Source organism: Poecilia latipinna, unplaced genomic scaffold (assembly GCF_001443285.1).
Source record: "Poecilia latipinna isolate Pla-1442-1.1 unplaced genomic scaffold, P_latipinna-1.0 Scaffold645, whole genome shotgun sequence".
Classification (NCBI taxonomy): Eukaryota; Metazoa; Chordata; class Actinopteri; order Cyprinodontiformes; family Poeciliidae; genus Poecilia; species Poecilia latipinna.
In genome coordinates, this window is record NW_015113261.1 from 185,909 (window position 1) to 198,090 (window position 12,182).

The 12,182-nt window shown below is 37.6% G+C and overlaps 1 protein-coding gene across 2 annotated transcripts in view; it reads left to right on the top strand.

Moving 5' to 3' along the window:
- Nucleotides 1-8,808, top strand: part of pmpca (peptidase, mitochondrial processing subunit alpha) — an 11,057-nt gene extending 2,249 nt beyond the window's left edge. Inside the window, exons 1-13 of one of the 2 annotated variants that reach the window (XM_015043684.1) lie at nt 768-871; nt 1,974-2,176; nt 2,851-2,930; nt 3,015-3,097; nt 3,545-3,639; nt 3,711-3,811; nt 4,208-4,471; nt 4,998-5,090; nt 5,162-5,280; nt 5,353-5,443; nt 6,718-6,780; nt 6,851-6,995; nt 7,301-7,470. In XM_015043684.1, the coding sequence (XP_014899170.1) occupies nt 825-871; nt 1,974-2,176; nt 2,851-2,930; nt 3,015-3,097; nt 3,545-3,639; nt 3,711-3,811; nt 4,208-4,471; nt 4,998-5,090; nt 5,162-5,280; nt 5,353-5,443; nt 6,718-6,780; nt 6,851-6,995; nt 7,301-7,470 (1,554 nt within the window). In that variant the 5' untranslated portion in view covers nt 768-824. Of the gene's footprint in view, nt 1-767; nt 872-1,973; nt 2,177-2,850; nt 2,931-3,014; nt 3,098-3,544; nt 3,640-3,710; nt 3,812-4,207; nt 4,472-4,997; nt 5,091-5,161; nt 5,281-5,352; nt 5,444-6,717; nt 6,781-6,850; nt 6,996-7,300 lie in introns of those variants that run through there. The other variant, XM_015043683.1, reaches the window with a different exon arrangement.
- Nucleotides 8,809-12,182: the final 3,374 nt, after the last annotated feature.

Sequence of the window (12,182 nt, forward strand, 5' to 3'; positions counted from 1 at the left end):
TTTAAGAGTATTTTTGCTTCACTGTATTTTTTTTCTTTTACTTGAGTAATTGTAAAGTATCTCTACTCCTACTTCAGAAAAATGTCTGTAACTTCTCTGAATGAAAAACAATCATGTTTTGACCAAAAGTTCACCCAACACAGACACACACCTGCAGTTTTTTATAAGAAACTGAAAAAACCCCGCCTTACTTACAATATTAGAATTTAAGCAAAGTGTCTGAACTATGTTTCATTAAGCAGTTAAAAAAAAGGACCTCGCTGCAGCAGAAAGGGGCGGGGACGGACCACTGTTAGCCTCATACCTTATTTGGAAATGGGACCATTGCACTCCGGAAGTGAAGGGGGCGCTATTTTCTGTATTATCCGTTGCCTCCCGTTATTATTTTCTTTTGAAATATGTGATATATTTTCACCTTTAGGAAGGATTTTCACTCTCAGAATGTATTTGAATTCAATCTTTTATTTACTTCAGCGCAGCTCACAGTTTTTTAACAAATTCAGTAGTTTTCCGTGTACTTCTAAATCTGCTCCTTAGTCGCATCTTTTCGGGGTCTACTGCTGCCTCTAGTGGCGTGGGGGTGGTAACACAACTTAATCTAATTACATTACTAAACCAGAATACCACAAAGTCTATTATTATGCAATGGTCCCATTTCCAAATAAGGTATGTCTATGGGTATGAGCCTGACAGTGGTCCGTTCCCGCCCCTTTCTGTTTGCTGCAGCGAGGTGTACTTGAAAAAAAGGAGGCATGTTTGCCCCGGAAGTGGTAGATGAAGTTTCTATTTTGATCCGGGTTGATTTCCGGTCAAAGACGAGCAGGATGGCGACTCACATGTCGAGGTGCAGGACTTGGTGTCGGCTTCAGAGGTAACCGGTCCACACATTCTCACAGTTGACGCTTGGTGAGGCATTTAGGCAAAGAGGTGTACAAATGTCAGCCGTGCACGCGCGTCACTGTCACGTGCAGATGTTAAACGGTTGTCCGCCATGGCTCCTAGAGATTAGCCTGCAGTTAGCATCGAGCGTTAGCCTTCTCTTACATCAGTTTGTTTACGTCAGAAGGCAACAGTATCAATACTTTACAGTGATTTCTAAAGCCTATAAGGATATCTATTAGTTTTATGTGATATTAGACTTTCTTTTTCAACAGCTGCATGTTTATGTAATGTTTTGTTCCTGAGTTTGATCTGCAGAAGCTGCCCTATGATTTGGATGTTCTCACTAAATAAATCCTTTTATTTTTTATTATCTGTAGAGAGATAGACATGTTTTCTTGTTACCGAAAACGGCAAAACATCTGAGAAGTGAATGGGAGCAATTGTTAGCCCAGTGCTTTCATCAGTTCCTCGTTTCCAGAGTTCATTTATAATCTGGAAAAGGATGGAATTTGAGTTTAACACCTGGAAGAATATATTATCCTTTAAGGCAGCTGCAGGAAAATCTGTCGGTCAGAACAGTGAGTGGAGTTAACAAATGACAGAGGATGATAAGTAGCATTACGAAGGCTTTATAAAGATGAATAGGGGTCATTCTTTTTATCCCGATTCCTATTTTAAATTTATCATCTTCCAAACTGAATTGTTTACATGCGTTTGTACTAAATAATGTCCAAATTGAACCATTCTTTCTGGATTTCTAATTTGTTTGACTAAACAACAACTAACTCTGAGTGTCTTTAAGTCTGTAATAATACAGATTGGCTTTATATTTACAAAATTTGTAAGACTAGATTCTCTGCTGTCATTAGGGTGTTCCAGCTAGACGGAATAATCTTCTAGTTTATAATTTCTTCAGCTGTTTTTGCCCAAGATATTTCCACGCTAAAACTAATTGCATTTCTTTTTTTAAAATTATATTAACCAAAAAAATAACTTGTACAGCTGGTGCTAATTTTGAAAGACTCCAAAGATGTTTCCAAACTCTAAACCTCCCACTATCTCTGACTTTTTCTACATTATTGTTGTTAAAGGTTTGGAATTGCAGCCTACAGAAAGTACAGCACAGGTGGAAGATATCCGAATCTCTCCCTCTCTACGCCGCTGCCTGGCATCCCAAAGCCAGTGTTCGCATCCGTGGACGGGCAGGAAAAATACGAGACCAAGATCACAACTTTAGAAAACGGCCTCAGAGTTGCTTCTCAAAACAAGTTTGGTCAATTCTGCACAGTTGGAAGTAAGTTGCATTTTCTAAATCTGTACGTCAAACATAGAGACTTTTCTCCTCTCTGTAGTAGCTTTTCCATTAACCACAAAACGGTGCTGATTAAAAGTTACAAAATCGACATCTACATTTCCCCCAAAACGCCGCTTACGTAACCGCTCCCAGGTAAAAGGGTTTGTCGCTCCATCGCCTGAATAAGACGTCTCCTCTGTTTGCTGAATTATGAATATGATCCCATGTAACTGTTTTCATTCATTGCTGTCATGATTTTTAATGATTTAATTTGTGAACAAGCTTATTCATATGTGATTGTATTTTAATTGTGAAATTGTGTTTTTTGTGACATTACCTGAATTCAGACAAAGATTTGTGCACATTTGTGTTGCACCACAAATCTGGAACAAACTTCCAGAAAACTACAAAACAGTTGAAACACAGAGCTACTTTAAATCTAGACTAAAAAGCCACATGTTTAGAATTGCATTTGATGTATAAATACACCAACAAATTTGATGTATTTATGATTTTTAAAAATGTTTTTATGAAAGACTCCAAAGAGTCACTTTGAACTGCTTTGCTAATGAAACGTGCTACACAAATAGACTTGATTGATTGATTAATGGAAGTGAAGCTAGTGTCTATTTGATAAATATTTTTTATTCTGACATTTCTTTTTTTATTTTTAGTTTTAATAAATTCTGGATCGAGACATGAAGCAAAATATCCAAGTGGAATTGGGCACTTCTTAGAAAAACTTGCCTTTTCTGTAAGTAAACAAAAATAAAACAAACCAGAAAAGTTAAATCATTCTCAGGCTGATAATAATGTTTGTCTTTTTTTGTTTTTTTAGTCCACAGCTCAGTATGGCAGTAAAGATGAAATCCTTCTCACACTGGAAAAACACGGGGGCATTTGTGACTGCCAAACATCGAGGTATTTAATTTTGCTCATTTTTGTTATTGTTCACAACTTTTATGGACTATTGTTCACGGCAACAGTCCATAAAAGAAAATACCAGGAAGGCAATAAGGATAAAATCACGGACTTTCTGCTTCCATCCTTATCCACAACCATGAATGGCTAAAAATATAATTATCTTATTAAATATTTGAAAAAACAGCCAAAACACTGAATTCCTTTAAATCTAGACTAAAAACCCACCTGTTTTCAGTCTAGAGTTTTGTTTAGAGTTGCTTTTTTACCACAATAAACAAAACACTAACCAACATTTTAATGTTTAAATGACGGCACTTGGATAAATTAAATATTACAATTTTTGATGATGTGAAGCACTTTGAACTGCCTTGTTGCTGAAATTTGCTATACAAGTAAAACTCAATGGATTGATTTTATATTATTTTCAATCTTGTCATTACTCAGAGACACTACCATGTACGCCGTATCTGCAGAGGTCAAAGGTCTGGACACTGTGGTCAGTCTGCTGTCTGACGCCGTTCTTCAGCCTCGCCTGCTCGGTACGTTCGTTTTTATCCACAGAGGAGAACCGTTGCTTTTAAATAAACAGTTATGGTTTGTTTCCGTGCAGACGAAGAGGTTGAGATGATCAGAATGGCCGTTCGCTTTGAGTTGGAAGATTTGAACATGAGGCCGGACCCCGAGCCGCTGCTGACGGAGATGATCCATGCTGTGAGTGAGAACTCTGTGCCTTTATTGATCTGTTTAGTAAGAGTAGCTAGCTACTTTTGCTAGCCAGCTAAATGGCTAGCTACTCTTGCTAGATTAAGCTAACTGGGAAGAGTAGCTAGATTCTTCACGTCCCTTATTGTTAAGTGCAAATTTATCTTCATTTGCCTTAACGATGTCCCTTGTAGCTTTTGGCTCACTTCTGTTGCCATTCCATACGATTTATTTACTCATGATTTTCATTTGTAAGTTCTTGTTGAGATGCAGGTCTTAAATTATACTATTAATGGTCTTAAAAACTCTTAATTTGAATTGGTGAAACCTGCAGGAACCCTGGTAAGGCTCCTGCTGTCTGTCTCATAATAAAGGGAAACTAATTTAGCCTTTGTTCGTTTCCAGGCTGCGTATCGCGGGAACACCGTCGGCCTTCCTCGATTCTGTCCTGCAGAGAACGTGGACAAGATAGACAAGGCGGTTCTTCACAGCTATCTGCGTAACTACTACTGCCCGGAGCGCATGGTGCTGGCCGGCGTGGGCATCGAGCACGAGCAGCTAGTTGACTGCGCCCGAAAGTATCTGCTGGATGTGAAGCCGGTGTGGGGGGCGAGTTCAGCCACCGATGTGGATCTCTCTGTAGCGCAGTACACAGGCGGCATCGTTAAGGTAAACACCCAAATATATAACTTAAAGGGGACCCATTATGTAAAATCAATTTGTTGAGCTTTACATCTTATGATGTTATACTTCATTTTTCATTTTTAAACAAACCAGTGTTGCTTTGATTCTTTCATGAATGTTTGAGAAATCCTTTACTCTCCATGGCAACCGTTCAGCTGTGCAATAACGCCTTTATTTGTTGTTCTGTTAATTATTTTTGGATATTTAAAATATCTTCCAGTTCCAGAGTTAGATGTTCATTGGAATTTAAGTTTAGTGATCTTTGAACATTTGTTCTTGCATCATTATGCCATTTCCATTATAATACTCGGGTTGTTAAAGGCGCGTGGCCAGCAGCAGCTTATTTGGATTTAAAGTGACAAGAGGCTCTAAAACAACTCATGACACTAAAATCTATTTTTCTAAGAATGATTTGGTGCAAAAATGTAATGAACATGCTTTGAGCATCTAATAGGTCACCTTGAATCTCTTGTTTTGTGGTGGATGATGATTTTCCTTTCTAATATGTCAGATGGAGAAGGACATGTCCGATGTGAGTCTCGGTCCGACGCCGATCCCAGAACTCACCCACATCATGATCGGCTTGGAGAGCTGCTCCTTCCTGGTTGGTGTTCGCAGCACATTCATGAATCTCAGCCTTCTGGTTCATGAAGACTAAAATAATTCCCTCCACAGGAGGAGGATTTCATCCCGTTCGCTGTGTTGAACATGATGATGGGAGGAGGCGGCTCTTTCTCAGCAGGAGGGCCTGGGAAAGGCATGTTCACTCGTTTGTATCTCAACGTTCTCAACAGGTGAGAAACTCAAACACTCAGGCTAAAATCCTCGGCTTTTTTGTTACATTTTAACCTAGTTGTCTTCTGCAGGCATCACTGGATGTACAACGCCACTTCCTACCATCACAGCTACGAGGACAGCGGGCTGCTCTGCATCCATGCGAGCGCAGATCCCAGACAGGTTTGTATCGCAGCTCCAGGTTTAAAAAAACAAACAAAAAAAACTCCAGTATAGGGTTCGTACGGGTGCTTGAAATCTTTGAAGTAAAATAAAAAATAAGTTCATACTTCTTCCCACTCCTTTGAATGTGTAAATATACTTTAGTACTGTTTTTCTTTTGCTTTAAATTAATTTTCTTTGTGTAACTTTGTTCTTTTGTTGCACTTTGTTCAATAAAGCCAAACTCAAAATGCTTGAAATTTAATTTTAAGGTTTGGAAATGGTTTGATTTCTGTGCTTCATATTCAAACTGTGCAGTTTGGTAATAAGGTATAATCTAACGTTTGATTAAAAGCCTAAACGTTTATTATTTTATTAAACTGAAATTATTTATAGTTGAAGCCAGATGTTTTCCTGTCCCTAATAAAAACTTTTTTTGCTCTCTCTGAAATTAAATGAGAACAAACTTTTCTTTTATTAAGTTAGTTTGAATATTCAAAAATATTTATAGTTGCTAAATGCCAGAAAATTTAGTAAATAAACATTTTATTGCCTAAAATTTAACGATAGCAGTAGCTTAGTGAACGCTTGATCATTTGTAGCAAAGCTGAAAAATCCTTCTACTGTCAGCAAGTTTCTGCTATTTTTTTTTTATTAACCGATTAATAATTGATAGATGGGAATCTTTCAGTGTCTCTCAATTTTAGGGTAACAATTTGATTCAGAATATTTTTCTCTATTCAAATGGTTTACAGATTCTTATTAAATTGTTACTGGCAAAAAAGAAAAGACAAACAGAATATTTATTTAACATATCAATTTCCATCATCTTCTAGTTAAACAATAATATGTTTGTGCATTTGACTCTGCCACTTAAATGACCAGTATTAGGTTAGTTTAACTGCCTTGGCTGTTCAAATTATTCATAATGGCATACAAAGAGTTAAATAGACCAAAATCACATTTGAGATTTTCTATACATTTTTTTCTGCACCTAATATTTAAATAATCAAAGGTCTTTAATCGGAGAGTTTTTATTTATTTATTTATTTATTTTACATATTTTGGCTAGAACATATTTAGATAAAAAAAACTTCTTTTTTTTATCTTAAATGCAACATTTATATATATTTTGTTCAGTTTTGGCATAATATCTTCTGAATGTGTTGTTCATTTAGCAGTCAACCATTTTACAGTCTGTATGACAAATTACTAAATTAGTTAATTTAGTAACCAGTTAATCGTTTCAGCCCTACTGACTAGAGGGTTTAATGTTGCTGAATGTTGCTCTCCAGGTGAGGGAAATGGTGGAAATTATAACCAGAGAGTTCATCCAGATGGGCGGCAGCGCAGGAGAGGTAAGAATCCAGACAAACTGGCCTCCATTTGACAGTAAGTGGAAAAACAGAGCCTTCACTTTTCACCCAGATGGAGTTGGAGCGAGCCAAGACTCAGCTAAAGTCCATGTTGATGATGAATCTGGAGTCCCGGCCTGTTATCTTTGAAGATGTCGGCCGCCAGGTTCTGTCCACAGGAAAGAGAAAACTGCCTCACGAGCTCTGTGACCTCATAAGTAAGTTGTTTATTTCTTTTAGCAAATGCACACAAGTATTCCTTCCCTTGGATTAGCGTTTATCGTATCGTTCATTGTAAAAATTTCTTAAGAATTTTGATTTTAACAAAAAACATCCGCTCTTTGTTCAACAAATAAGAAACAATAAGAAAACAAATGAATTAAGAGACTAATATTTCCATTTCAGGTTGTATATAATACAATGTTGAGTTAGTGCTGGCCAAATTCAGAATATCGTGATAAAATTCTATGTCCATATCACCCAGCCTTCCTCCTTCATAACTGCTACTTAAATTAATTTGCAGGCAGCGTGACAGCCAGCGACATAAAGAGAGTGACCACCAAGATGCTGCGGAGTAAACCTGCAGTGGCGGCTCTGGGAGATCTGACGGAGCTACCGACATACGAACACATCCAGGCAGCGCTGTCCAGCAAAGATGGCCGTCTGCCTCGCATCTACCGCCTCTTTCGATAAGACGCCTGTTACGACGCCCCCATGGTCTAGGGACTCTGGGGATGTAACATAAAGATATGTCCAGAGAAAACAAATGGAATGTAAAATGATTTATTACGAAAGAAGGTTTCGCAAAACCAAAACACAATACAATTAAAACAAAAGAAAAGGACTAACAAATTCAAGAACGTTAAGTGCAAATTAAATTACAAGATGTTCAAACAAGTCAATCTGAAGTAAAACCAAATAACCCAAAAGGGAAAAAAAACACACGAAGGGAGCACCAACCCTCCCAAACAAGCTTCAATTTTAAGTAGAAGCAATCAAGATCAGAGTCGAGCTAAACAGAACCAAAATGGGTCAGCGGAACAAAGTGTCTGAAAGCTGCCCAAAACAATCAGTTACAAGCAAGTTTGCAGGCAAACAAATGTGAGGAACAGCTGAACAAAGCCTCTTGCTACAAGCCATCTCACTGGAGAAATGGTTTCAGGGGCCTTTTATATGGTGCAGGTGGGCCTCATCAGTGTCTGATTGGCTTGCAATCCCTCTGCTGATCCAATAGGGTCGCTGCTCTCCTGCAGCCAATCAGGAAGGTGTTCTCACATCTGAACCTGCACAACAAAAAGAAGCCTGCACAGCCTTAAGAGGCCAGGAGCTGTAACACCCCTCACCCCCCCACACCTTAAATTACAAAACCAGGTTTTGTAAATACTGAGTGTCACACAAAACAAAAGACACATACTCACATCCTGGAAAGGCCATCTGGAAAGGAACATTTTCTGTTCCTTTCTTATATTGGATGTTCAGATTGTATTCTTGCAAAAGTAATGCCCGCAGCATAAGGCGCTGATTGTGGTTGTACATGCGTGAAAGAAATACTAGTGGATTATGATCAGTGAAGACATCAACCGGCAAACTACTGGAACCAAGGTAAACATGGAAGTGCTGAAGAGCCAACAACAGAGCCAAGGTTTCTTTTTCAATGGTGGAATAGCCGCTGCTGCGGCTGTAATTAACCCTGACGGGATGATTGCTCTATCGTTTCCTCTCAAACACAGAACTCGGCACCGCTCAGTCTGGGAGAGGACCGGACGTTTTTAAAGAAACTTTTTCTGCTGCGCTCAGCTGGGGAATTTGTATTTATTATCCATGTGGACAGGAAGCCACAAATTACCAGGAGTTTGCTTTTTAAGGGACGGTTTTTCCTCCAAAAAACAAAAATAATTATGCTTCCTTAGGTGGCCATCTTTAAAAGAAGCAAACATTCTTTCTGTAGACTAGATAGATATTACATGCATTTTATCCCAGGAAATTACAGTTGTTTGTAATAAAGATTTGGAGAATGAGGTTGTAAGATAAGATGGACTTTAGACAAAATTGGGTAAATTTTTACTGTCCAGTAAAGTGATTCAAAAGAACCTCAGCTAAAACATTTCTGTATTGAAGATAAGTAAAGAAGTTAAAGGTCAAACTTCATCTATTTACCATATTAACATTATCTCCACATCTATGCACATTTGAAACACCAACATGAAAACGTTTAGCGTAGGTGGGTTTAAGTGTTACTGCTCATGTAGTTTTAATAAAATGTGTTTCAGTCCAAAACATATTACATTTTTTTCACATTTCTGGAATGTGAAAAAAATGCTAATTATTGGAAAGTCTATTTTTGAAAAATATCCTGAAAATTTTACATATGTAAACTTCTCTGTCTGAATAAGTAAAAAAAAAAAAAAAGTTCCTGATTCCATCTGTTATCTATTAAACAGACACAAACGCCTAATCAGTCTGCATCGATTGATCCGCCGCAGAACTCCTGTTATACTTTTCTGTTAACCAACAAATTAGAAAACAATGAAACACTAGTTGCTATGGTAACCACTATGGAGGTTTAGGCAAACAGGAATGAAGACACAAATTTGAGCCTCAAATAAATAATGTGCAAAAAATTATAGCTTATACCATAATTCAGTTTTTTATGATTTTGGGATCACAGAAATTCATGGATAATCCTGCATTTTTGTTTTTGCAATAATGCATAATTTGCAATAATAAAATACTTTAAATGAACATAATATCCATATTTAAAGAAAATAGGGATGCACCATAATCTACGTTTCCATTACAAATGTGCACAAAATGTCAATATTCTGCTAGACGAAAAAAACATAATTTTGTGATTGCCATGTTTCCACTACATAAGAAATGTGATTAAAAAGCACACAAGCTCAGTCATTAAAGATAAATGGAAATAAGGAGACAGAAACTTTTCAGCAATATATGAGCTTGCATCCTTAAATGTTGATTTCATAGATTTATATATGTGTGTCCTACACACCTCTAAGAATTTAGTCTGTTATAAAACTACTGATCTAACTACAATTGACTAATTCATACATAAACATGACTTTCTCTAACAACCACACAGTTTAACTACATTTTGAGAGACATTTCTGAGGGTCTGGCTGACCATTTGCCTGTGAAAATACAGGAAAAGCGCAGCAGCAATGAACGTAGCGTTTGTCATCCAGGTCTAACGTGAAGAGCGTAGCGCAGAGGTGTCCAAAGTCGGTCCTGGAGGCCGGCATCCTGCATGTTTTAGTTCTCTCCCTGGTTTTACACACCTGCATCAAATGATGGCTCATCAGAGGCCTAAGGAGAACATTGACTTGCTGAGGAGGTTGTTACAACCACTAGGGAGAGAACTAAAACATGCAGGATGCCGGCCCTCCAGGACCAACTTTGAACACCCCTGGCGTAGCGCCTCGCCTGTTCCACTCTGGCGTTACTCTCGTCCTCAGAGGTTCCGCAGGCATGCTGGTCGCATTAATCAATCCTTTCCTCTTCTAAACCAGTCCTTTTACCCGGGGAGCTCATGGCGCCCACCATAAGGTGGCGCCCGTATCAGAAACCGCCACTGAATGCAACACACTTCCATTTCACTCATGGTGCCACACAGGATACAAAAACTCTCTGGGAAATAGTTCCCACTCCTGACTTCTTCTTCTTTCAGCTTTTTTAAGTGCTAACCTTAAAACTCTAGTTTATTCAATTCTTGAAGGTTTGATAAAATTAATAAAAAGTTAACATTATTACTGTAAGCTTATCTTTCATAAACTCACACATTTAGGTTCGAAATCTACAATTTATTTTACATAAAGTGTAGAAGGTAGCAGAACTAAATGCAGCTCACATATGACTTTTCAATAGAGAAACTCTTGTACTGTGTCGCTTCATTAAACTAAAACTAATAACAAAAAAGTAAAAATTACTCCAAATAAAAATGATAAATTCTTATGAAACGTCCAAAAATTACCTCTGACTTTACTGGTTCAGCAGACATTCATTGACTCTGTCTACTACTGATGTTGCTGTTTCCTTTAATTTTCTTCACATCTCTGCGACAAACTGCAAACATTTAACAATATTTCCATTCTTGCTGCTGATGTAACATTTCACCAACCATATCTGCTGTTCTTCATTAAAATTACCCTCCCTGCATAGATTATAAATTGGCACAATTGTACTTTCATTTCCATTTGATTATGCTGAACACACAGCTAATTTACATTTGCAAGGACTTCATCTGGCAGTAGTAGCACGTTGTCTGCAGCCATGTAAGTGAGAAAACCAGAAGCTACTGCTCTGACTGACAGCTCTGCTTGTATTTTCCCCGCAATATTTTAGCGTCAAAACATCCTAAATGTGTAATATTAAAATGTCAACATTTCAACTTATTCTGCTAGCATGCATAATGACACCAATTGTCAGCAAATCTGGGAATCTCATCACTAAAAACCAAAAGTACAATATAAACATTGGCTGAACTCTTGGAAAAGAAAGAAAAATGGCCAGGAAAGCAGTTCTCTAACTAAGATGGTATTTTATGAAGCTTTAATTTTATTAAATTTAAATGATCTCACATTTGGAAACTGATCCACATTCCCGTCAGATGGATTGAGAGTGCTGTGACTTTAACCTCCATTAGCCTACATTTATGTGAACACAGTCCAAGCATCAATTATTGATGGATTAACAAAGATCACTCTACTCTCCTGATTTCTAATCAATAATTAGAACCTATGTAGTGTTTATTAATGCAATATTGTGCTGCGGATGGTTCTTATTTTGACTAAAACAAATATTCATAAGAATAAGTTGTGAAAAACATTCAAGAAAACAATCATTCAAGGCTAAAAACCTCTTTAACGACATGCTAACCGGTGTAAATGATCTGCTGTGAGCCTTCGTAGTCAAACAAATAAAAACACCCACAAGCTCTTAGCATTGTGTCAGTACAAGCAGCCGCTGGCTCTACAGGAAACCCACGCAGCAATTCACTCATGCATTTAGCTTAGCAATCGAGAATAACATTAGTTCTGTACTGATAATGTTTTCTTTTACCGGGTCAAGTATGTCCAGACAGCATTCCCATTTTGTTCCCTGAAAATATTTCTGTTAACGGCGGAAAAGGTTTGCAGAAATTGGAAAGGTTTCAGACCAATGCCACTTGGATTGATATGGATTGACTGCAACATTAACTGGTTTTGTGTTAGAATAAACATGCAGCAGTAGAAAAACAGATTTTTTTTTAAATCACAGACGATTGTAAATTTTTACGATCTTTTGTACAGTGATAAAATCGATTTGAAGAACCTGATATTCTTATGTTAATGGAGCACAGCACCGTCATGTATTTTACAACACCGCCGTAATCATTCTTATTCTTCTTA